Source organism: Triturus cristatus, chromosome 12 (assembly GCF_964204655.1).
Source record: "Triturus cristatus chromosome 12, aTriCri1.1, whole genome shotgun sequence".
In the NCBI taxonomy this organism is placed as follows: Eukaryota; Metazoa; Chordata; class Amphibia; order Caudata; family Salamandridae; genus Triturus; species Triturus cristatus.
This window is the reverse complement of record NC_140595.1, coordinates 266,919,293-266,946,408: the sequence shown is the minus strand read 5'-3', so window position 1 is coordinate 266,946,408 and position 27,116 is coordinate 266,919,293. Positions and strand designations below refer to the sequence as shown.

Sequence of the window (27,116 nt, the reverse complement as noted above, 5' to 3'; positions counted from 1 at the left end):
TAGTGGCCAGGGATGAATACTCTCAGTCACATCTACATTAATAACTGTATAGCATGCAATAGAGATCGTAGTACAGAACGCCACCAGACACCTGACTACAATGTAGCCAGCCCAGTTCAGACACCATTGTTGGATAGCATCAGACTAACGATATACATGCGTCCTCATGGACAAATGCAATCCCAGAAACATTAAGTCTAGGTTCCTATGGATGTGGCCTCAGCGCTCGGCTGATGCTCGAACTGTTATAAAAGATTTGCAAGTCTTTATCAGCACATACGCAATAGGCACACTACATTCTGACCAGGGTTCTGCGTTTAGCTCTAGGGCTTACAAAGAAGCCATGGCCAGTCTGGGCGTAGCATTGCGGTATTCTTCTCCATTCCATCCTGAGGGAAATTCTGTTGTGGAAAGAACAAACCGGGACATAAAGCAGTCTATAACAGCTAGGGTATTAGGTTAGGGTGATGAGTGGGTCAAACATTTATATGGGGTCCAGCACGCAATAAACAACTTGCCAAGAAGTTCTCTAGGGGGTGTCACTCCACATGAGGTCCTGTTTGGGACTAGAATGTTGGTCCCGGACTTAGATATGAAAGGCACAGTGGTGGAAAACAAACAATTTGATATCAAAGATTGTTTGGTTGTTTTACAGGACTTAAATGAACTAAGAATGCAACAAAGCAACGTGGTCCTGAAGCCAACCACCACTGAGAAAAATCCGTCCCTCCCAGCAAGGCCTGTCTGGATCCCCAAGCTTCGGGATCTAGTGAGAGAAAAGATCGCAGATAAGAAGGAATTTGGGCCTTCATACAGACAGCCAGTACCTGTCCTAGCAATCCACGGATGAAGAACAGTACTTTTGCCGCCCCTTGCTGGTAAAAAGGACAAAAGATGTGTCCATCGACCAGATCAAACTACACTATGTGGCCGATACTGAACAGTAGGCCAAGTGGACTCCGCCAATGTAGCAGACGCACTCCTCTAACTACAATCCAAGAGGTTCAAACTGAGAGACTCATCACCTTTGAAGATTCGACAGTAAGAAATAGAGGACAAAGGGCCAGATGTATCAAAGGGTTTTACCCATTCTGTGTCTATGGGAAAATGTGTTCCTACAGATGGCCCTAAGCAACAATGCTATGGACCTTGTACCTCTTGAGACCCAAATAACAGTTCGTCCAGATACACCTGTTTACAACGAAGTAACAAGTGATCAACTGGTTCCAGCAATTTCATCAAATACGGATGCAATTCCAACCATTGACAGAACTACTTCTGGCTATTTCATGAACTTTGATACGTTTTCTGAGGATCCCAGCGAGCCTGAAACGACTCCAGTACAAAGAACTTTCAAAGAACAAGCAACAGACTTTTTTCATCTACTGGAAAAAACTTATCTGGTTTCACCATGGATTGAAGTATGGATTGTTTTGGGAATATTCTTCTTTTTACTTTGGTTAGCTCTGGTAATAACTCTGGGTATGCTGATTAATGGAAGATAAAGTCAAATGGACACAGCAAGTAATTGAGTGAACTTACTTCTCCAGCCACACAAATCATCCCATTGTGAAGCAAGAGACTTGTCAGCAGTGAACATCACAGCGATTCATATACCTGATGGTGTAGTTTGGGACAAAACCGAATATGACATATTTGGCCTGTCGGAGCTTTTGAAGATTCCACATTTATTTAAAATTTAATTAAGTGACTTTATTACCTCCAGTACCTTTTCTGATGATTGGGACTTCGGGACTGTTAATTATATGATGTCTGATCTAGAGATGCCAACTGCATTTACTAATAATGAATATTTACAAGGTTCATCAGACTATGAACAACTGTATTGTTATAATCACTATGGTCATCATTTCTTGCATAAATCTGCAACACCTAGAAATGTATTTATGTATAATCAAAGGAAACATTGTCCTACGCCATCAAAGGGTAACTCGAAAACATTTGCAAAGAAATTTCCATATTTTTCAGGGTTTAATATCTCGAATGCAGAGACCCTTTACTTTAAGAATGTCAACAAGACAGGAATGAAAAATATGTTAACGAATACCAAACAGATTTATTCTACAGCCTTTATTGCCCAACTGTCTAGACAGGGTTACGACTTTTGGAAAGACAACATTGAGACGAAAACTGTCTGGGGTACTAAAGATTGGCAAGTACAGGGAAGAGAAGCTTTGTTTAGAGCCTGTATCATCCCGTGAGCAAATTATGTTTTTGAACGACACTGTTCAACAAACATCATGCCTTGGAATAGCCAAGATAAAAGACATGAACACTTCGTCTATACCTGCACCTACAAGTGAAAGCACTACACAGGGGGAGGTCGACGTACATACTATTTTGAATAATAACAGATCAGATCCTGAATGGAAAAAATGGTTGCTCTGGCCCTTAGACACAAGCAACTGTCAAGATAGATTCCTGAACAAAACACAAGGTTTTACCTTTCATAGGCCAGACCCAAGTTATGTCCAAAGACAGCATCCGGGGGTAGTAACAACTTACAGTGTAGGGAAACTTTGCCTTGATTGGCTACAGAATGCTACACTAGAGGATGTAAAACAACACTTGACTTTACTTCAAGAAGGCGCAGACCTTAGGGAATGCTTGCTAGGACCAAGAAAACCGCGTCAAAAACGTTTCATATATGCTGGTATCTACACTGCTTATAATGAAGCATGGAAGGTCACCCAAGCAGAACCTGCAGAACAAATACGATAAATTGATCGTATTAATTTAGAGAAATCTCTCTCTGTAGTAGACAATGGGTTAACGACTCTGTCGTCCAGGATATATTCTTTGGACAGCATTGTATCCTCTGTCATAGACATCATGGAACAAGACTTGGTCATGTTGCAACATGGTCAGTCGCAGCTACGTTCTATCATGCTATTAGGCTGGACGCTTCAAAACCTGCGTTCTGGCTATGTGCCTTGGCATTTAATCAATACTACGTCACTGTTTGCAGAATTCAATCTCACTGACAGACAGATCAAACTGGCACAAAGGGGAGCAGACTATACGGTGCTGAGCATTGAAAAACTGGAGAAATTACCATTCACAGTGGCAAAAAAAACAGCTACTGAGTGGATTTTACATGGTAAGATTACTCTGACTGTTACGACTTTCCATTTTCAGTATTGCCTAAAAGATATACCAGCAGGCAAATATGAAAGGTTGGGTAAAGAATACACCAAGACATCCTGGGATTTACCTTACACACACAGATGTTGGAGTGGGGGACGTGAAGTGTTTCTTAGCGGTGAAAACTGTGAACACGCACTAAGCGGTTCTCTCCTTTGTCAGGGTATTAACTTACACGGGGCCTGTGTCACGGTTCCAGTACAAACGTATCCTGCCACCTGCACGGTTCACCGGCAGCAGTGATTAATCCAATCTTTGGTCAACTTTCAAATGGGAGTTACATTATGTTGAATGATCGCAGCTGCTGTGGCATGCTACCAGGTATCCCATATGTAGTAACGGTTACATCCAGGGTCACTTGCTGTATGCAAGTCTTGTTTCCCCAAATAGACATAGCCAGGGAGTGGCGTTTATGGCCTTCATTGAATATCTCTTCTATACGAGTTGATACTCTAAGCAGAATGAAAGCCATTCTTTTACAAAAAACTGTGCCTTTGACCTCTGCCAAAGAAACCTATGATCTCCAAGTCGCAAGGACTTCTGCAGAGATACATACCCTTTTGTATACAAACTGCCCAGTGCATTTCTCAGAAATGTTAGGCTGTATCTTAAACATGTCTGAAACGAGCGGTATTGTACATTTATTTAAGAACGTGTGTGCAGGACTGTTAGCACCTTTTCAAGCAGTCCTCAGAATTTTTCCAAACTTCGTGCACTCTGTGTTTGGCGGACTGCGGCTCCTTTTAGCACTCGTTACAGGGATACTAATTTTGATCCTACTGTTATGATATGGCAAGCGAAATCACCAGCGACACCCAGTTCACCATGGAAAGAACTCTATTGGAGATGAAGTGTTGTGAGCGCATCGTCCAAATTCTGGGTTTACCTCGTCTACCAGAATTAAACACCACTTGGTTTCTGTCATTCAGACCAATCTGGCAAGATTGCATCTTACCTGTTCTACGCTGCCTGCTATGCTGTGAAGAATGCGTGCTGGACATTTGTCTGACTCTCCCATTAGTCATGCCTACGAATATTGATACTCTGCTGCACCCGATAACGGCCCATGATATGTGTTGTCCCAAGCGGCTACCAATCCTGATGGTGGCATTCATTGAGATCTCACAGATGCAACATGCTACTGCTGAGGTACGAGAGGAAACACCAGGCGCGCAGGTAACATCCAATCCGGACATTGCTGATGCTTCTCATGCTGAAGGCGATAGTTCGCATCTATGTGCTGTTGATCTTCTACACGAGGTAATCCAACTCTCACCCACAACGGTAGATGACTTGTTGTCTACAGGATTAGAACATTTTACGTTTTCTCCATCCCCACACACTGACTTTTGATTCAAGCACACAGTGTTCTGGAGAGACTCTGAATTTGGCCTTCATTCTTTTTCAAACGTAATACTGACTTTGGAACTTTTTCTATGATTATATAATTTTTTTTCTTCATCCCGCCCCAAAATTGTATTTTTCATTTTTTGGCACAGTAATCTGCTTATAGTAGAACTATTCATAGAGAACAGAATTCTTTGATAACACTTCCAGGGACAGTATGCCACCTTGTCATGAATAACAATTTGACTTGTGTAACCTGATATGAAATGGTTTCGGCCCTTTTTTTTCTTCTGTATTTACGAGCTATTTCATCATATGTATATATTTTGGTTAATTCATTTAGCATTCCAATGTGATCCTATGCTTAGAATGGAACATTGCCTTTAATATGTACAACATTTTATGCATAGCAATGGTTTTGTAATGTATTTTTAGGACATATGTTTTAGATATGTTTTTAGCTTATTTTAGCAAACCCATGCGATACTCGGTTTTAAGATATGTTTAGAATTTTGTAACGTCGTTCAGACAAAACTGGGTGTTGTGTGCAGATTTAGATTCCGTATATATGTTTCCCGATTTATGCCCTTATATAGGTACAATTCACATTGCCCTTATTTGGACATAGAAATCCGGCCCTTGTTTAGACATTGCCCCTACAAACCAAATACAGGCATGGCCACCTACATCCGTCCATCCCCGTCACAACGAATTCTTGGAAAACCAGACCCTTAAGCCTTTAGGAATTTCCCTCAGTTTGAATATTGATTTCTCTAAGAACTCATTAAGTATGTGTAGGAGAGTAGGATCTGCACTTATGTTGCCCCCACTTGTTTCTGATGTTAACACTGGTTTCTGGCTATAGTCTGGCTGGGTCCCTGCTAATCAGGGCCCCAGTCTCTCTGTTCTCTCTAAACAACTTTGAGTGCATACTAGATGCACTAGTGATTGGATACTGTGGTACCTTATGAGCCCCTAGTATATGGTACCCTAGGTACCAATGGCATAGGTACTTCACAGGTCTACCAGGGGCTGAAGCATGTATTATGCCACCCCTGGGAAGCAGACTAAATCTGACACCACAGGCCTGCTACTGCAGCCTGGGTGAGGTAGTGTTAGCACTCTTCACTGAGGTATAGGTTCCTATATCTCACCATACACACACATATAAACCTATCAGTCACCCCTAAGGCAGGCCCTATCAATCCTGAGGGCAGGGTGCTTGGTTTACAATGTGAGGGGGTGCCTCTACCTGAGCAGGGCCCCTCTGCAGCTGGCAGGGTCTATTCCCTGTGGCTGTTTGTGGATGCGGTTAAACCATATACTCTTAAGTGCATTATAACCTCCCGGTAAATGCTAACTTTGGAAAGACTGCATCAAAACATGTCGTGTTTGGAGTCAAACAACTTGGAATCATACCCCCACACCAGTAACTGGTGTGGGAGTATGATCCCACCCTACTAGAGAGGACGACATGTACCCACTGTGGAAACACGGTAGAAATCTGAAAGAGCCCTGGCATCACAAAATGGATGCCACCAGCACAGACACTGGGCTGCCCTCCTGCTGCTGACTGAAACTCGCAGTGGAGGAGGCCCAACAATAGGCATCTTGTCACAGGGAGGTGTCACCACCTTCCTGACAGGATTTAGTGTATTGGGGCTGGGTGGGTGCACTCCTAGAGTGCTTTGAAGTCCTGCACTGGGGGAGCAGTAGGCTCCTCTGTGCATTTACCAGCTCAAACCGGTTCAGGGGCTACCTGTCCCTGCTCTAGCGCGAAACTGGACAAAGGGAAGTGGGTGTAACCACCCCCTACCCTGACCCTAGCAGAGGAGTGGTCTTGGAGCTAGTCACTCCCTGTCTTTTAGTATAAGATAGGGAACTCTTGCCATTGCAGATATCCCTGGACGACGCTTTACAAGAAGAATCCTGGTCGTTTGACGTTCCACTACCGTTGGAACATGGAAGAATCTCCCTTGGAGTCAAGGAGTGACTCCCCTGCTTGGCAGGCACCAAAATCAACGGTCGCAAACTTTCCCGCGCCCGCCGGAGTCCGAAGTCCCTGCAGCCCCAGAAGTGGATTTCCTGACTTCTCGACGGCCATTGTGAGTCCATGCTCAGATGTGAGTCCCTTGCTCACTTTGCCACTGGATTCAAGCAAGCCTGGCTGAAGACGGCTGAAATGCCAGAAACTGGTCCTAGGAAGCTTGTTTCCGGTCCAGGGAAGGCATGGCTTGGCAGTTCGGGCTGGACTGTTCCCATGAGGCACAGGGTCAGACTGATTTGCATATGTCCATGTCTGAACTGGGGTGGCAGAGTGGGCTAAAGAACGGTGATGGATCAAACCCAGATCTCTTGACTGGGTGTGAGTGTTTGATTGGTTCTGATGCTCCGTCCATCACCACCCTCTTTTGTACTGCTTTGTTCGCCATAAGTTGGCAGGGTATGCTCAGACGTGAGTCCCTTGCTCACTTTGCCACTGGATTCAAGCAAGCCTGGCTGATGACGGCTGATAGCCAGAAACCGGTCCTAGGATGCTTGATTCTGGTCCAGGGAAGACATGGCTTGGCAGTTCGGGCTGGACTGTTCCCATGAGGCACAGGGTCAAGACTGATTTGCATATGGCCATGTCTGAACTGGGGTGGTGTAGTGGGCAAAAGAACGATGGATTTAACCCAGATCTCTTGACTGGGGGAGAATGTATGCATTGTCAGCATTCCGTCCATCATTTGTTTGTTGTAACGCTTTTCGCCCTAAGTGGGATGGGTATTCCCAGACGTGGGACCCGTGCTCACTACGCCACTGGAGTCAAGCTATCCTGGCTGATGACGGCTGATAGCCAGAAACCGGTCCTAGGATGCTTGATTCTGGTCCAGGGAAGACATGGCTTGGCAGTTCGGGCTGGACTGTTCCCATGAGGCACAGGGTCAAGACTGATTTGCATATGGCCATGTCTGAACTGGGGTGGTGTAGTGGGCAAAAGAACGATGGATTTAACCCAGATCTCTTGACTGGGGGAGAATGTATGCATTGTCAGCATTCCGTCCATCATTTGTTTGTTGTAACGACTGTTCCCATGAGGCACAGGGTCAGACTGATTTGCATATGGCCATGTCTGAACTGGGGTGGCAGAGTGGGCTAAAGAACGGTGATGGATCAAACCCAGATCTCTTGACTGGGTGTGAGTGTTTGATTGGTTCTGATGCTCCGTCCATCACCACCCTCTTTTGTACTGCTTTTTTCGCCATAAGTTGGCAGGGTATGCTCAGACGTGAGTCCCTTGCTCACTTTGCCACTGGATTCAAGCAAGCCTGGCTGAAGACGGCTGAAATGCCAGAAACTGGTCCTAGGAAGCTTGTTTCCGGTCCAGGGAAGGCATGGCTTAGCAGTTCGGGCTGGACTGTTTTCATGAGGCACAGGGTCAGACTGATTTGCATATGTCCATGTCTGAACTGGGGTGGCAGAGTGGGCTAAAGAACGGTGATGGATCAAACCCAGATCTCTTGACTGGGTGTGAGTGTTTGATTGGTTCTGATGCTCCGTCCATCACCACCCTCTTTTGTACTGCTTTGTTCGCCATAAGTTGGCAGGGTATGCTCAGACGTGAGTCCCTTGCTCACTTTGCCACTGGATTCAAGCAAGCCTGGCTGAAGACGGCTGAAATGCCAGAAACCGGTCCTAGGAAGCTTGTTTCCGGTCCTGGGAAGGCATGGCTTGGCAGTTCGGGCTGGACTGTTCCCATGAGGCACAGGGTCAGACTGATTTGCATATGGCCATGTCTGAACTGGGGTGGCAGAGTGGGCTAAAGAACGGTGATGGATCAAACCCAGATCTCTTGACTGGGTGTGAGTGTTTGATTGGTTCTGATTCTCCGTCCATCACCACCCTCTTTTGTACTGCTTTGTTCGCCATAAGTTGGCAGGGTATGCTCAGACGTGAGTCCCTTGCTCACTTTGCCACTGGATTCAAGCAAGCCTGGCTGAAGACGGCTGAAATGACAGAAACCGGTCCTAGGAAGCTTGTTTCTGGTCCAGGGAAGGCATGGCTTGGCAGTTCGGGCTGGACTGTTCCCATGAGGCACAGGGTCAGACTGATTTACATATGGCCGTGTCTGAACTGGGGTGGCAGAGTGGGCTAAAGAACGGTGATGGATCAAACCCAGATCTCTTGACTAGGTGTGAGTGTTTGATTGGTTCTGATGCTCCGTCCATCACCACCCTCTTTTGTACTGCTTTGTTCGCCATAAGTTGGCAGGGTATGCTCAGACGTGAGTCCCTTGCTCACTTTGCCACTGGATTCAAGCAAGCCTGGCTGAAGATGGCTGAAATGCCAGAAACCGGTCCTAGGAAGCTTGTTTCCGGTCCTGGGAAGGCATGGCTTGGCAGTTCGGGCTGGACTGTTCCCATGAGGCACAGGATCAGACTGATTTGCATATGGCCATGTCTGAACTGGGGTCGCAGAGTGGGCTAAAGAACGGCGATGGATCAAACCCAGATCTCTTGACTGGGTGTGAGTGTTTGATTGGTTCTGATGCTCCGTCCATCACCACCCTCTTTTGTACTGCTTTGTTCGCCATAAGTTGGCAGGGTATGCTCAGACGTGAGTCCCTTGCTCACTTTGCCACTGGATTCAAGCAAGCCTGGCTGAAGACGGCTGAAATGCCAGAAACCGGTCCTAGGAAGCTTGTTTCCGGTCCAGGGAAGGCATGGCTTGGCAGTTCGGGCTGGACTGTTCCCATGAGGCACAGGGTCAGACTGATTTGCATATGGCCATGTCTGAACTGGGGTGGCAGAGTGGGCTAAAGAACGGCGATGGATCAAACCCAGATCTCTTGACTGGGTGTGAGTGTTTGATTGGTTCTGATGCTCCGTCCATCACCACCCTCTTTTGTACTCCATTGTGAGTCCCCAGCAGAGCTGAGGCAAGTGGACCCCACGAGTGACGAGGAACAGCAATACCGGGGTACCGTGCACTATTGTCGAGTGCAACCCCTTCACGACGTTCTACGGACTTGTGCTTTGGACCATTTGTGGCCCAAGCCTCCAGCAGGTTGTGCACCGAAAATCAGAGGCCTACCCCGTCCAGTGGGCTCCTGTAAAGCATTTCCTCACAAGGCGTCTTCGCGATCCCTTGCCCGTTGGCTTGTGGGTCCCCTGAAGACTTTCTGATCGAACCAAAGGGCTCCCCTGGTTGCTCCAGGCCTGCCCTCACTTACCCTCGCTGGGTGAGTCCCTCAGACCTTGCTGGACTGCACCATTGACTTAATTCACTTTTCACGAGACTTGCTGTTGCCAAGGCTTGTTAGCTCCAATCCGGTTGCCGACACCTCAGTAAGCTGCAGACGTCGTGGGACACTCCGAATCCAGCTGCTGGTCATCGTCGATGCCTCCTGGTCGTCGTGGGACACTCCGAATCCAGCTGCTGGTCATCGTCGATGCCTCCTGGTCCTCGTGAGCGAAGAGTCAAAATACCCTTGATCACCTGAAATCACCCGACATCCGTGGGCATCCATGTTCCTGGCCCCGGGAAACTGGCAAGTGACTGTGAACACTGTCCCTTCTGCTTTCAGGTCATCTTCATCTTGAATCCAGCCTTGGATTCCACCGGACACTTCTTCAGTCTTCGCAAGCAGCAAATCTTCTTTGGCTTCCGTAGAAAACAGCGACGCAACCCGACACCAAAAGACACCTATGCACCCGGCTTCCCTGGGTGAGGTAACTCGTGCACTCCGGTGCCCTAGTGTGTGTTGGCCCTCGAATTACTTACCTTGTAAGTGGCTTGCTTGTAGACTTCCTCGAAGTACCCTAAAACTTTAAAAATCCAACCGAGACTTGCTCCATTGAAATCAATAGGCTGTGTTCTCACACTCCACGCATCTCCCGTGGGTCTTTTACTTACCTGCCTTGGGTGGATTAGTGAAGCCCCAGCGATTCTACATGCCCTAGGCCAGGTCCCCTTGCAAGTCGACTTTCCTAAACCTCTTTTTTAGTATATGGTCTGGTACGCCCCTAGGGCCCCAGACATATTTGTGCTTAACTTATTGTGAAACATTGATATTTGAATATGTTCCTGACTTCTAATCTCATAAAGAGATTAGTAGAGTGTGCCTAGAAATAAATACATATATATTTGATATATATACCTGTGTGGTGTCCTTTCATTTGGCAATTCAAGAGATTATAAGGTAAAACAAGCTGCTTTACATTCCTCACAGACTCAGCCTGAAGGTTGCTCTCCACAGCTACCACTAGGATAGCTTTCTTTAAAAGGTTGTCTTAAACCTATCTACCATAAGAGTCGAATTGGACTGGTGCAAGGTGGCCACCATAACTAGTGACCAGCATATGCCAGGCCAACTTTTCACAGTATGCATGAACATCTATTCCTTAGGGGTTCAATCATGATGTTCCTCTGCCCAACCTTTACGTCAATACTGGCATTCCTAGACACCTTCAAGGTATAAATATACTAGCACTTGCCCTGGCAAATTGCGGTTCCCGGAAGATTCGATCCAACCCAGACTACGCGGTTCGCCACGGCAAGTTTGGAAGGAAATCGAGTTCCAGCGTGATGATCTGACCTGACACTGCCATCCTCCTCGCAGAGAATCCAGCTCCAGTGCGCTCTGACTTCCCTTGTGGGGGGTTAGACTATCAAGTCCAGAAAAGAGATTCCAACCTCTCTCATTCTAAGGTATGTAACTGACTAGAACTTAGAGAAACTTTTGGCAACTCTTGGCTAAACTAAAATATAGCTAGCTATACTTTAGAAATGGAACCTATTTCAAACCTCGTACTGCACTTAGGTTAGGTACACTGGGGTAGAACAATTTAGAAGCATCAGATGAGTATCACATTTTAGCATATGTTATTTATGTATGTATTTTGATTAATATATGTCATAGCTACAAACCATGCTATTGCAGTATTATTTTATCTTACTGCTAACCTCGTACATATTGTACTTTGCAGTCTGTCTTACGATTCTAGCAATTTATATCTCTTGCATGAGAAATAAGACTGTTCAATAAACCCTTTTATTGAAACGCCCGTCTCTCTATTTCTGTGCAACTCTGTAGAAACGAAGCATGCACGATTCACTAAGTGAAACTGTTATCTATTGTTTCCACGATTCTGAGACTGTTCCGATTCTAAAAGGAAACAAAGTTGTCATTTTTATGCGTTGTCAGAGACTAATCCCTTCTTGTATATTCGAGAAGTTTCTAGTGACCTCTGAGTTAGCTGGCACACACAAGTAATTAAGTTTAATATACTCAATAGAGACATACTGACCTTAGTCCTATGTCAAATCTATAGTGTATGTTATTCCAATGCGCAGAGCCCATCGGGGATATAGGAACTACACTACACCACCATCACCTAGACCGAGGGGGTGGTTTTCCCACAGACCGTTTGTATGATTCTGACTCGTTCATGTAAAATTACTTGCAACTGTATTTTGTCTCTGAAACCTTTGTCTCTTCACCTATCCACTCCGTCATAGATACATTAAAACGTATTATTTAGATGAAACTATTGTCTCTTCATCTATCCCCTCCGTTAGGTGTATTTTGTTTCGCATTTAATTTTGCTGAAACTTTTGTCTCTTAATCTATCCTCTCCTTCATGCATAATGTCATTGCCGGTATGATGAGTTTGTATTCATTCAAAGTTGCTGATGTTTTCTCTCCTTTTGTGAATTTAATTATTTGCATTTTGTGACCGTATGCAATGAGCATTGACCAAGTTTAATTTTTAAATAAAGTTTTATTAACTTTACCGAGAGTCTGTGATTATTTAACTGACTGAAAGTTATTTAGATAGTATTAAAATTATCATCAACTATTCAACTAATTGGTCCATCAACCAAGTAGAAGGAAAGTTCATTTCAGAGAGAGAGATACAGAAGTGGTAACAGAAGTTATAGGAGTATGATATTTAGATACCCATTTGAGAGTAGGGAAGAAAAGCTGAAAATATGGAGGAGAGCTGTGATAATGGAAGGGTTGTACCCAGTTTTAACCATTGATGAGCAGACTGGAGGCAAATGTAAAAATATAGAGACTCCAAGCTTAAGGGATGATATGACTGATTCTGAAGATGATGAATTGTTAGAGGACATTATGAACAAAAGACCTCCACTTTATGAAGCGAACTTAGGGGGGGTGACTCCAAGTGCACCCGAAATGGAACCCCATTAATTCCACAAGTTTCATATATAGGGAAAGTAGTGAGGTGAACAAATTGGTAAGAATCAAAGTTTGCAAATGGTTCCGCAATATTGGGTGCAATGCAAAGAGAATGATTTAGACTCATCTCAATGACGGTGCCTGAGGGGGGAGGAAGAGTGCGTACTTGGCGCATCCTTAGCGGTAGATCAGTCATGTCCATTTATTGATGGAAAAGTGGAAGGTAATGATATTACATTCCTAGTGGATACTGGTGCTACCTGTTCTACTGTGAGAGCAGCAGAAATTCCAAACCTACCCCACTCGGGAGAAACTATCCAAGTTGTAGGAGTCTCAAATAAGCATTGTAGAACACCAGTCACAAATCCAATAGAAGTTCATATTGGAAACTTCAGAGACATGCATCGGTTTGTGGTATGTGACTCAAGTCCAGTAAATCTCTTGGGTAGGGATTTACTATGTAAAATGAATTGCACCATCTATTGTACACCAGATGGTATTGCATTTCAGACACCTGATGAGGATGTCGAATTCAAGATGATGCTAGCGAAGCAAGGGACAGAAGTGGATGAATTGTTTTCACTTCTTCCAGGAGAGAATTTGCCGGATGAGTCGAAAAGTGCAGTAAGGTCGGATGTGTGGGATTTTATAGGAAAAGAAATTGCCTTAATGACAAAAGTAGATCCAATTCAGGTAACCGTGAAGGAGGGTGCTTTATATCCAAAACATGCCTCAATACAAAATGAGTCCGGAAGTAATTGCAAGAGTTGCTCCTGTAATTGACCAAATGATTGAACAGGGAATTCTAAAGGAAATAATGAGCAGTCCTTGTAATTCACCTATCATAGGTATCAAAAAGCCCAACGGAAAATATAGAATAGTACAGGATTTGAGAAAAATCAATAAAACTGTAGTACCCTGTTGTCCAATAGTGCCAAATCCCGCAGTGATTCTTTACCAAATTCCCTGTGATGCTGAATGGTACACTGTTATTGATCTGTGCCAAGCATTTTTCTCGATTCCTTTACATCCGGAAAGCCAGTATTTATTTGCTTTTCTGTTCGGAAAGTTTGTTTTGGCATGTTGACGAGTTCCTGAAGGCTACACTGAAAGTCCCTCAATCTTTAATCAAATCCTGAAAAAATGTCTGGAGACTTCAGTCATGCCAGGAAATTCGGTTTTGGTTCAATATATTGATGACCTACTGGTAGCATCAAAGACCAGAGATGCATGTGTGACAGACACTGTTACCCTGTTGAACCATTTGGCAGAAGGAGGACACAAAGTGTCCCCAGCTAAACTACAAAACCGGTCCTAGGATGCTTGTTTCCGGTCCAGGGAGGACCTGGCTTGGCAGTTCGGGCTGGACTGTTCCCATGAGGCACAGGGTCAAGACTGATTTGCATATGGCCAGGTCTTAACTGGGGTGGCATGGTGAGCAAAAGAATGATGGATTTAACCCAGATCTCTTGACCCAGGGTGAATGTTTTGATTTGTTCTGCATTCCGTCTATCAATTGTGTGTCTTTTGCTTTCTCGCCCTAAGTGCGCCGGGTATGCCCCGATGTGGGTCCCAGGCTCACTGTGCCACTGTATTCAAGCTATCCTGGCTGATGAGAGGTGAAACCCCGAAACCGGTCCTAGGATGCATGTTTATGGTCCAGCAAGGACCTGGCTTGGCAGTTCGGGCTGGACTGTTCCCATGAGGCACAGGGTCAAGACTGATTTGTATATGGCCAGGTCTTAACTGGGGTGGCATGGTGAGCAAAAGAATGATGGATTTATCCCAGATCTCTTGACTGGGGGTGAATGTTTTGATTTGTTCTGCATTCCGTCCATCAATTGTGTGTCTTTTGCTATGGTTAACATGGCTGCTGTGAAATATATAGGAAAAAAGAATGCATAATCCTCACCTCAGAGACCTTAATAGAATTGGAACTTTCCGTTACAAAAGCTAGGTATTTTTTCTACTTAGGCTTTCTGAGTTTTTCCTTTTGGATAGAAGACTCCATTATTTGGAACTTGGGACGTGGACTCTATCGCTGCTATGAATCCCTTTTCAAACTATGGTAACTTACTCCAAATGCACTGTCTCACCGCACTTGTTACCATATTCCTATGGGCATGGGATATTATTACCATGTACTTTTTTTGAGAGACGCAAGAACTTCTTACCTTGATATTTAGATTGCTAATATACCTTATGTGGTATACACAACTGGTACATAATCTTGGATCTGGTTATGCACAGGGTATTTGGTACCGAAGCGATATTTTCTTGTTTGTCTTGTTTGTACTGAACTTCTTTTTCACAATTCACAACATTTGGATTTTGTTATGAATGGGCGTTGGACATACATTCATAAATGGTACTTAGTTAAGGGCTGGGAATTTATGAATACTTTCTAATCCTCAGGAACTCTTGGTGATGAGGCCGGACAAAACGTGTTGATTAGAAGCCAAAGAGAAATCAAGAATAGTTTGTAGAAGAAAATCAGCAAGATTTGCCTTAAATTCTTGTGTAAGCTTGCAAGGACTAGCAATTATTAATTGGGCTGTTTGCCTGAACTTTTGTTCGGGGGGGGTACTGAAGTGGCTACTCCCTCTCTTGCTTTATCACCTTAGGAAATCGCTTCTGAATGGTTTTCTTTTGAGTTTACAATGACAACATTGTGGCCATTTCAGAAATTATATTATAGCTGTTAAAAATCAACTATGAATTTGTGAACATATGGCTCCCTTCTGCAATTTTCAGAGTATTGGAACTAGTATGTCAAAAAAGCCTGCAAAGGGGAAATGTTTCCTTGCAATAAAAGGTGAGCGCTGGATTATGGGACTTCTTTGCATTTCTCCTTAAGTTTCTCTAGCAAAGTGGCTGATATACAGCCTTAAAAATGGGTAGTGTTTTTTGTAGTCACAATCCATTCTTTCACATTTTACAATTCGTTTTTCACACTTCTATGAATAGACTTTTATGAATTTGATTGCACCAAGCAGGGCAACTGTGTGAATGAAATTATATTGGAATTCGTTTGCAGTCACATTATTTGCCCTTCAACTAAATATTTTCAACTTTGAGTTTCATGCCCAAGTGCTTTCCGACAGTAAACTGAGTACTATGCGTCTAACTTCAGTCACAATGTTTCAGATGAAAATAAGCATAGGATCTGTAAGGGTTTGCGACTATACAACATACATTAACATTGAATTGTGCTCACAGAAATTCTCACCTGATGAAAAATCTTCTCTGACATTTCTTCGACTGTTTTGCTAACAAAGTTTACAAGTAGGATTTCTAGTAGATTTAGAAGTTCGTATTTCAGTTGTGTACAGGCTGTAATGAAATCACTGTTCAGAGGACTAGTGTTCAGTCCCACAACACGCTTCTGTAAACAAAAACAAATCATATGTACCACAAGTTGACATCTCTTCTTCCAGACACGTGACACACAGCAATAACATCTGCATAGGTATAAGAGGTGGGCGAGACAACAAATTAAGGAGAAATGAGCCAAGGGTTTGGCTTGGCTCTAAGAGCCCATGCACAAACAGAGCCATTTTAGCATGTAAATCATGCAAAAAAACATCATCATCTAAAAATAGGATAAAGTCAAAATGTCAAAAAAACAAGTATTTCTGTTAAATGCGGAGGTGCATTACAACAGTACATCAGAGTACATCACAGCATTGCAAGGCATTTATTAAATGTGATAGTTTTTAAACATGGACATAGCAATATTTATGCCCCGCCCTCACTAAACTGCCATTATTCAACTAAAAGGCAAGTCATTTGTCGTGTGTACTGAATATGTGGACTAGATTCATATTAATCAAAAGAAAGATAACCTGCAGATAACACTGCCTCACTATCTGAAAAGCAGGACTCCTGTTTCTTAGCGTATGCTCATCCACAGGTTTCTATGTGGCATGCTTCATCATCGTCTCCTCAGTCGGTATGTTTGTAACTACCAGGTAGGCTCAAGCCCTCTTGTGGGGAAAGCACGTTGTTGTTACCTGCAAATTTAGACAAGCAGACCGGGAAAAAGGGGAAATAAAAAATGCCCAAGTTTGCTCGTTTTTTTAATGGGATTCAATTTTATTTAGGGATCCAATTTTAGGGCTCTATTATTTGACATTTCCATATGTATTTATCCATATTTATTTTGTGCTCATTTTATATGTATTTATTGGTATATATTTTGTGTTTACAGTAAACAAGAAGGTGCTACGGGTATATTGCCACATGTATTTAACCAATAAAAGTATACTCATATATGAATGACAGCGGGTTATAGAACTGTTCCAGTACAATGCAATCATCTGAAACATTTACATTGTAGAACTGCGCAAAAATCTGTACATTTACAGTTATTTAAACTTTATTAGGGAATCTTTTTCTTTTTTTTCTACCCTACCTGTCAAACTGACCACATTCTAACCTGCCACCCATGGTTGACAGTCAAGAGGATTGTCCAAAAGACTACCTATTCTCTGTATTTTTCCAAAGTTAAAAATAAATACAGACAAGAAAATAGATATTTTTCTGCTTGTTCTTATTTGTAAAAATCAGTAACAAGCATTTACAATGCAATGGTCTCGGCATTGTTAAAGTTAGAGCTATTGGCATTGCTCCTGACATTGTTTTTTGTTTTTTAAATATTTCAAGAAACTGCATTGTTATTTACAATGTCAATAGCTTAATCACTCTCAAATGCGAGACATATTGCATTTTCAGCCACACACAGAGCGACACACACAAAGCCACCCACACACACAGAGCCACTCACATAGCCACGCCATACGCCTCTCCTACTCCTGCTCTTCCTCTTTTACCTCACCTGATTGTGCCCGCAAGAGCCTTATCTGTTTGTGAGTTGCTGCTCTCCTCGCTGCCAGATGTTCCTACCTGCCCCTCCCATGCCCACATGTTTGTTGTCACTAGCCCTGCGGATTGTGGAAAGCCCTCTGCCCACCCTCCTACCTACTCTCACGTAACCAGCCCTCTGCCCACCCTCCTACCCACTCTCACGTGACCACCCCTCCAGAACCCCGTTTGTGCGCCCAGGTTTCCAGTCACGTAGCAAGGGTGACACGAACTATAGCTTAAGTGAAGAAGAATTGTCCCCTCAAATCACAATTTCACACAGCTTTTTTTTGGGGGGGGGGGGGGGGGGGGGGGTTATATAGCGCAAACACAACCTGAAGGAATTAGAGCGCTTTACATATGATCACCAGTTGCTTTACACACGGACTTACTCATTTTGTTATGCACACGCAGATTAAGTGATTTGCCCAGAATCACAGGCTGTTGAGTGTACCTACCGAGACTCGATCCCTGTTCCACAGCTTCGAGGTTGACCGCTGTAGCGCTTACTCCACATCCTTGCATCCATGCATGGTAGGGGCATGGAACGCCCCGTACTCCAGGGTCCCAGTGCTACTGCAGATGCTGCGCCATTGATAGCTGTGCCTATGCATTTGTATCAAGTTTTTGCCCCATCCTCTTCTTGAACCCTCAGCTGAGAGCACTGTGGTGCCCACAATTCCGTCCTGCCCCCGCTTACACTCCCTGATGGTCCTCCTCATCCGACCCCTCCAGAGGGAGTCCTGTTTACCTCACCTGCCCCTAGAAGTCGACCCTTTTAAACCCCCAACAACACTTTTGCCCCCCCCCCCCGCCCTCCTCACATGCTTGTCGGGCAGCCCTCTTAATTCCCGTACCAGGGCCAGCAGCAGGCCCGGGTCCTCCATATACTCCTGGCAAGATCAGACCAAATCCCTCTCCACGGTGTGAAAGGTATAAAAACACCCCCCCCCCCTCCCCCCCAACAAAATAGCGGGAATGTGTGGTGAGCAGTTTCTCCGCATGGCATAATATTTTTACCAGAGTAGAAAAAGAAAAGATAAAACTTAAACTCATTTGCTGTAGGTGTTACTGCTTGCACATACATTTTAGATGTAAATTCTCACATGAAAGAATGGAATTCTCTATTACAGCGGTACAAACCTCCTGCTTCATGTTTCCAGACTTTACTTGGAAATGTATGATTTCAAAGAACTCAGAAATATGCATCCATGCCAAGACAGAACCCTGCAGGTGCCGATTTATTTATTTATTTTGTTTGGGGTGGGTGCGGGGGAGGACGGAACGTGTTCATTTGAAAAACCATTAGAGGCAGCCGTTCCGCTGAGAAAGATGAGGCTAGATAGCCCGTGCTCGGGGGGGGGGGGGGGGGGGGGGGGTAGTGGTGGAGGAGAAAGGGAGATTGAAGTCGGTGCCCGGGAGGGTGAGAGACAGGCGGTTAGGGACAGAGGGAACCAGTCAAAGCGGAGGAAAAGGGTGCTGGGAGGTAGTGCTGAAGTGATCGGGGAAAAGGCTAGCGATAGAAGGGAGAGCCCGTGCTGGGAGACGGTCGAGGCATGGAAAGCAAACCACGGAGGAGGGCTGGTGAACGCGAGCTTGAGCGGCATGCGATTCCTCATCCCCCTAAGCGTGTTCATCTGCCACGAGCATTGATGGTGGAACGAGTAGTGAGCAGAACCATACTGGCGACCTTTCGCGAGACCTATGTCATGGGGGTATCGCGCGACTGAAAATTTGAGACGGAGCTGTAAAAGCTTGGTCCTGCCTGGCAACACCGGTCTGGCGGGTCTCTTGTAATGCGAGAGACGTTTTGGATGTACGTGCCGTTGGGTGTGCGCCGCCTGCTGTTGAGATACAACGCCGGTTGTTGCGTCCGCCTTAACGTGAAAGCCATTTCAGAGAGCCATGAACACCGAATTCTCCGTTCCCAGTCCCGCGGCGCCAAAATAGCCGAACCTTCGAAAGCAAAAAAAAAAAAAAAAACACGCCCACCAGCGAAAAAAGGGCCGGGCTGTGATAATTAGAAAAGTTGCAAAAAACATGCCCCCGAATCCGAAAAGGACGGGGCCTGTTCGGAATGACGGACCTCTTCTCCAATGGCTGGCCAGCATTCAAGAGGCCAGCCAATGGAGAAGAGGGGAGAAGAGGGGCGGGTTCAAGCCCCTCTTCTCCAAGTCATTATATCTCGCGAGCGAGACTGCGCAAGCGCAGCCTTCGCTAGCTGAGACCTAGAAACGGAAAACTGGGACCCTTAATTTTAATAGAAGGTACACCTTTGGCACTAATGAAATCAGGAACAGGGTGGATACGGAGAGCTTAATGGCTTCCCTGCCCCCAGGTCAACATGTTTCAGCTAGTTATGAAGAAGCCTATAAGGTCATCATGCTTTCATGAGGACCATTTGAGTCTTACAACTATCAATGGTATATTCTGCCTAGATTCATATAGCTGAAGATTGTTGTAATACACTCATACCATGCACTCAATTATGCAGCATAGTGATATTGCAAATCTTGATACAACCCACCTAATTTAGGGATTGATTTTTTTCCAGGTATCTACAAAAATAGGAGATGGATGCCATGTTAATTTTACTGACAAGGCAACAATAGTGTCACATTTTTCACTGTGATCCTCGTGTAGTAAGCACGTATTCCATGTATCATGCGGTAGACTGTATAGATCATGCCCCTCAGAGTGGAGAGGACATGCTACTCAAAAGTGCAGAGACCATGTCAAGACGTGGATGTATAAAGACACATATCTACTATTATAATAGGCACTAATAACAGAGCATCATCGCTAAATAATTCACTCATGTTTAGGTCTCCCCTAGGCAGCGCATGCGCAAGGTCTCTTTGAGACATGCTGTGTATCTACAATATGGTCTTCAAGCACTGCCCATCTTTGTAATGGGTTCCTTTTACTGTCCTTCGTAAATGTCTGCTTATTGGTTAATATGCTTATTAGTCCCTCCTTTTGTAATCTCCCATGAGGACAGCCCTGGTCACATGTGCTCTTACTCTTCAGGTTATTTATTACATTTTGTGAGCACTTCTTTTTTATTTTTGCTTGCATTGGCCCATGCTCAGTTACAGATTGTTATGTTCACTTAATCAGCTTGTTTTCTGCAGTGGCATTTTTAGTTTTTAAATACACAGTTTACATGCTTATCCAACTTCTGTAACGTGTAAATGCTTTGTTTGGCTTACTTATCAGAATTCCTCCTTTTGTTTCCTTTCGCCATTGTTTGAGTGACGATCATCATGTATTTACATTCTATTTTTTGTTTTTTGAAAGGCACAGTTTTACCAACGCCGAAACTCAATCCTGGTTCCCCAGTTCTAAAAACAATTAATTTAGGCCCAGATCTTTGAACTGGGATGACTGTATGACATTGTTCTGCATTCTGTCCATCAACTGTTCTTTTTGCATTTGTCACCCCGAGTGGGACGGGTATGCCAGACGTGGGTCCCGTTATCTCCATGCCACTGGAGTCAAGCTATCCTGGCTGATGAGGGGTGAAACCCCCGAAACCGGTCCTAGGATGCTTGTTTCCAGTCCAGGGAGGACCTGGCCTGGCAGTTTGGGCTGAACTGTTCCCATTGGGGGCAGGGTCAAGACTGATTTGCATATGACTGTGTTCAAACTAGAATGGCATGGTGAGCAAAAAAACGATGGATTTAGGTCCAGATCTCTGTACTGGGGTGAATGTATGACATTGTTCTGCATTCTGTCCATCAATTGTTCTTTTTCCCCAGTTCTAAAGTCAGCAGGTCAGCAGCTTTGGCCGTTACACCACAGCCACTCTCCTGCTGGGCATAGTGTGTTTGGCTGCGACTTTCATAATTTATTTTTTACTTGCTTGTTTTTCCTGCAGGAGATAGCTTGCCAAGTTTGGGAGGCCCAAGGATTTCCCGTGGGAGGGGACTAGAATGTTTTCGTGCTCTTTGGCAGCGATTAGTGAGGTTAGTGCATAAAAAAAAGTTATTTTTAATCCCTTTACCCTTCTTTCCATACCAGATGGTAACCCTTCACTTTGATTTCAGCTGCGATGCAGGAGTGTTGTGTAAAGGTGGAAGCGATCAGTTTCAAAGGAGAGGCAATGTCGACTTCCCACTGAAAGTTATTTGTACCAGGCCCTGCTCGTCAGTCTATCCACCGCATTTCCAAGGTTGCCATCCATGTTATCAGGTTTTCTGCCACTTGCCTTCTATTGGGCCGCATTTCAGGGGGTGGCAGGCATTTAACTGCCAGGCAGGATCACAATGCGACTGTCCGGGGCAGGCAGCAGAATGGGAGATGTGTTTAGACCGGTTGTTCACACTCTTTATCCCACTAGATAGCCATTGGCTGGACAATGAGGTTTGTGCTTCAGATGTTAACATGAACAGTTATTGCAGAGCGAGAACATCAGTGTACAAATATTGCTTGTTTGGACTGGCTCAATTCGCAGTGGCTTTTAAAATTAATTTATTTTTGATTCTGGTTTATTAACAATAAATATCACTTAAGAATCTGTAGTATCTAAATCCAGTAATGATGTAAGTTCAGTTGATTTATTAAGTCTTGATTACAAGTTGGTAAGATCAAGTTAATCAGCCCCACCAGGAGCAGCCTCCCTGCTGCTCAGCCCATCTACAACTGTCAACACACACACCCAAACATTCCAATCATGTCCCTCACGCCAACATTCCACACAGAACATTTACACTGGTTGAGCAGCTAGGAACCAGGTAACATATAAACAGTATTAACACAGCAAGATACCACATATCTTCTCTTTAAAATTGAAAATTAAATAAACTATACTAAATGGAATCAACTATGCACAACAATGTACAAATAATGGAAATAGTCCAGAACCCAGATGCAAGGTGAAAACAGCACAACTCAAGAGCGAAAGAGGACAAGTAAAGGAGGAAGAAAGAATAAATAAATACACATGAAATATTACCCACCCTCCCCCTTTAACATTAAAACAAATAGAAGTGATACAAGAATGTTTAAGCATTGAAATGAAACTTGACTGAAAAAATGAATTGGGTCACACAAGCGTGAATAGCGCCGCAAAGCTCAAAATGCAGCCAAGCTTGAAGAGTGCTGCCCCCAGTCCGATGATGGCGGCACGAAGGGGTGACGCTCACATGGTGGATCAAGGCGTGTCAAAGGAGTGAAGCAAATTACATCACCTTCGAAGCTGGACATAGTCGCAGGTGACCCGTCAGCTGCTCCACGCCAGTCCGTGCCTGAGGTAAGCTGCTCACGCTCATGCTGACTCCATATTCAAACCGCAACACAGCGGTTTAACTGCCCACACTCCAGACAGGTCTCAGGTAGCAAAAAAACAAATAATGGACTAAAGTTGTCTCATCTCTGATGTCCCGGTCCGGCCGCCGGTACTAAGGCTGATTTTGAATATGATGTTGTGCACAATTAACAGCATTCACAAAGGAAAATGCTATCAAAATAAAACCATGCCAAGAAAGATTGTAGGCAGAATCTAAACTATCCGGGGATGCTTAGTGAAACGTTGAGCATGTAGTGTACCAGAATACACACAAGAATATAAGAGCAAAGCGTTGAATTGCTTGACATATTTTCCCAAAACACATAGAACTATGAATGAAAGGCACAGGCAGTATTTTGTTGAGCTTGATGAAGTAACCAATTCTTGTTACCTTAAAGTCCGAGAGATGTAATGTTGGTGAGCACAGCACGCCTAGGCTGGGGCTGTCCAGTGTGAAGGACACTGGTGGAGCTGCGAGGCGTGATGCTCCAATTACTCTTGTTTCTTGTAAATCCTGTTTGTTTTGTGTGAACATTTCCTCCTGGAAATGTACTTGCGCTGTCTGTGTGGCCATTTATTTTAATCACTTTCTCTTGAAACTGTACTGTGTGCTGTCTGCAACTGTTGTTTCTGTAGGTTCCTACCACTTGGAAGACTTCTTTGACATGTCATCTTTATCTTCCATAAAACCACGCGTAGAGCATGAGTTTGTATCCAGATCATCGCTGAAAATATGTGGTAATCAAGTCCAGTAGCCGAGATGTAATTTCAGTTGATTTGTTAAGTCTTGGTTATAAGTTGGTAAGATCAAGTGAATCAGCCCCACCAGGAGCAGCCTCCCTGCTGCTCAGCCCATCTTCAACTGTCAACACACACACCAGGCACCCAAACATTCCACTCATGTCCATCACGCCAACATTCCACACAGAACACTCACACTGTCTGAGCAGTTAGGAACCAGGTAACATAGGAACAGTATTAACACAACCGCAAGATACCCCAGAATCATGCATAGAGTTTTTGGGGCATAACGTTCCTTATATAAATCTAGCTTTGCAGAATTACTTATAAATGAGCTGTTGTGTTTTGTGCAATCAAAAAGTGTTAAATATATATATTATTTTAATTATGCAAAATGTTTAGAAGTGGGATGACAGAGAGAGGGTCTCTTTAGGGATTGTGTAATTAGTGTAATTAAGGGTGTGGCTTAAATACATAAACTACATAAACTACAGCAGCCATTAAAACAAATACATTTCCCAAGAATACCAGAGAAAGCAACAGCAAAAAATAGTTTTTAGTCCTTTGTCAATGTCCTTGGCCAAGCTCCCATAACACCCTCTGACACTTCCTGCTACTCCTCTTTCTTCGCTGCTCGGAAGCCAGTTAAGTGAAATGTTCTTGTTCCTCTTGTGCCTGACAAGCGATTAAATTCTCTGTTGTGAGGGAGGCGCTGTGACTAGTGCGCAGAAGTGCAGCTGTTGTTTTTTCGTCACAGATTCCCTGTTGGTCGCGGGACCGCATCCACGCTCCTTATGTGACAAAACTGTCCAGCACGACAGCAGGTGCGGTCCGCCGCCCGATAAAGGGCGGTGTGGGGTGGTCGAGACATTCTGGCCTGTAGCGCGCACTTCCCGTCTGGGAATTTCAAATGTGCTCCGCACGGCCAGATATTGCTTGTGCCTCCCCGGCTGCCCGGTAATCGCCCAGCTGAGATCTGGGTCTGTATTCACTTCATCTGCACTTGTTCTGTAAGCAGACGCCCACTGGGTTTTGTGTGTTTGTAAACAATGGTAAAGCCTTAGATAAAGTTTGCTCAAATAGCCTATCTTGCTGTGCAGCTTCAGGACGCAACACTTACAAAAGGCACCAAGGTTGTTGATTCTTACTGATTGTCTCATTTGTGTGTTCTTCCCAAAGCTCTATTGACCTCTGGGTGTTCCTTGTCTGTGATCTTTACTATAAAAACCCATTTAACCATCGTTCAGTGTGCTCTCTCCTTGGGTATTTTGATGATACTTGTCAGATGGAGACCCATTCATGAACGCTTAATAAATGACCTATGGTTTGACTTTGCTCCAGTGTCAATTCCTCCTTACTTGTTTAGAACCCGTGGCAAAGTGGTGACCCTGCACCAGCAGATTATATATTAATCTGTTCCACAACGCTGCAACAAAGGCAAAGTGCATCATCTTGGATTTCTCCCGTCTGGTCTCACCAATCAGGATCGCGCTGGGTGCAATAGATAGCACCCAGCAGCAGCGAGTCAGCGACACTTTCTAGTAGGAGTAACAACAGATTTACATCCCGGATTTAATCGGATTGTTGGTGGGGATATGGAGAGCTGCACTAACTTGCGGCCATTTTGGAGTCAGGCAAGCGCCGCCCTCCACCCCACAGTTACTGTTAATTCACAGATCCTTATGTGTGGTGTTGCAAGCGTATATATACGAGGCTGTGATCCCTGCTAGACCGCATGTTCAGTAGAGGAACCTACAGCCATCGGAGCGGCCTGTCTCAAGGCTGCATCATCATCTTTAGGGTGTTCATGCTGATCCGTCGAGTAGCGCCGGCAAAACTCTTGTACAGCAGCTGGCGTGTCACATATGCATGGTTTGCCCCTCACATCCACATGGACGCGCGCGGGATAGATCATGCCATTTCGCAATCCCATATTACAGAGCGTGTTCTTCACTCCCGTAAACTTACGTCTGGCCTCTTGTACTAGTGGTGTGAAATCTGGGAATATGCTTAATGTTGCGACTTGCCAGTTAAATGGCCCCTTTTTGCGAGCCAGACGCAAGACAGTATCCCAGTCACGGAAATTCAGTGATCGGGCAATCAGAGGCCTGGGAGGGCAGCCGGGGCGGGACAAGCCCCCAAGGAGCGATGTGCATGCTCTGCTATAAATGTGGATGTGAAGTGGTCTCTCCCAAAAGGTTCAATTAGTAGGCACTCAACGAACTGGTCTAGCCATCCAGTGTTTGTATTTTCTGCCAGCCCTAGGATGGGAATATTGTTTTGTCTGCCCCTCGCTTCCAAGTCCTAATTTTTCAGGTCCATGGTTTTCATGATTTGTTCAAGTCTTTCCAATTTCTTAGTTGTCTGTTCTGCCCAGTCTTCCAAGTCTGAGATCCTGCCCTCCGCAGCCTCCAGCCTGTGATCGTGTTTTTCAATGCACTCATGCAGGGCATTCAGCTGTCTGTCAAGAACATCAAAGCGACCCGCCATTGTCCAAAAACCAGATCGAAGCTCTCGTAACAGCCCATCCTGGCCCAATGGCTACTCCTGCTCCACTCCTCCCTCCCCCATCTCAGCCCCCTGTGCTGCCGCTGGGGTTTTCGTTTAATCAAATGGGAGGCGGACATGTTTAGGATCACCTCACACCATTGTCCAATGTCAGCCTCACAGTGTTTTGTTGTGGAGGGGGGTGACACAAGGTACGAGCGGATATTTAGATCCCTCAGTCTATTCATCTTCTTGTACCCCGAACCCAGGCAGCACCCGATCTTGTGCATAAGCTGCACCCAAGGTGGCACTCAAGTTGAGGCCTGTTCAATGTACCGGCTCATGCGGGGGGCAGCGGCCCATGGAATTTATGGTGCTGCCTAACAGGTGTAGGATAGGCTCCCTTGTGGCCAGATTCAATCCAGCAGATGGCTCTTCGCCCGACGCAGCACACGATGGGCAGCAGGGTAGAGGGGGGCCTGTATGCCCACACGGGCCGATCTCAATAGGGGCCGGGGGCAGGTGCAGCCATTTGATATCAGGGCAGGCGGGGCCGCGACTCAACTGCCACAGGGGCAACCAGGCAGCCGGCCGGCCACGTCTCCGCAACGAAAGCTCCCAGGTACTCCCGCTTCCCTGTTACTGCTGGGGCCTCCAGGGGATGAGAGGGGAGGGAGGGCGAACGGCGCTTACCTGGCACCCGGTGGGCAGCGACACTCCAGCATTCCACCCAGGCCTCAGCAGTGGCCCAGCAAGTCTCCGCCGCTCCACTCCAGCACCATGGTGTCCACAGGTTTCGTCTCCACAGGCAAGACGCAGCTCCGATCACCGCGGTCCCACACTCCTCGATAATCCACACCGCTGCGGCCGAGACGGTCGGACCGCCGCAGTCTCAGACGGCTCAGGATCCTGTTGCGCAGCACACCGCGTCAGCAGTAGCACGCCTACGCCACATCCACTGGCCTCCAGCTCAACAACATCGCTGCTGGCGGTCTCCTTCTTGCGCCTCTTCATTCAACGCTCCAGGATTGTAGC

At 45.2% G+C, this 27,116-nt stretch overlaps 1 protein-coding gene across 8 annotated transcripts in view; it reads right to left on the bottom strand.

Annotated features, from left to right (window-relative positions):
* LOC146775830 (uncharacterized) overlaps positions 1-27,116 on the bottom strand; it is a 1,003,909-nt gene that overhangs the window by 836,774 nt on the left and 140,019 nt on the right. For 7 of the 8 annotated variants that reach the window (XM_085637695.1, XM_085637697.1, XM_085637696.1 and 4 more), the window contains exon 2: positions 15,930-16,085. The exons of the other annotated variant lie outside the window; for it this stretch is intronic. In XM_085637695.1, coding sequence (XP_085493821.1) covers positions 15,930-15,953 — 24 coding nt within the window. In that variant the 5' untranslated portion in view covers positions 15,954-16,085. The remainder of the gene's footprint in view (positions 1-15,929; positions 16,086-27,116) is intronic. 8 annotated transcript variants of the gene reach the window in all.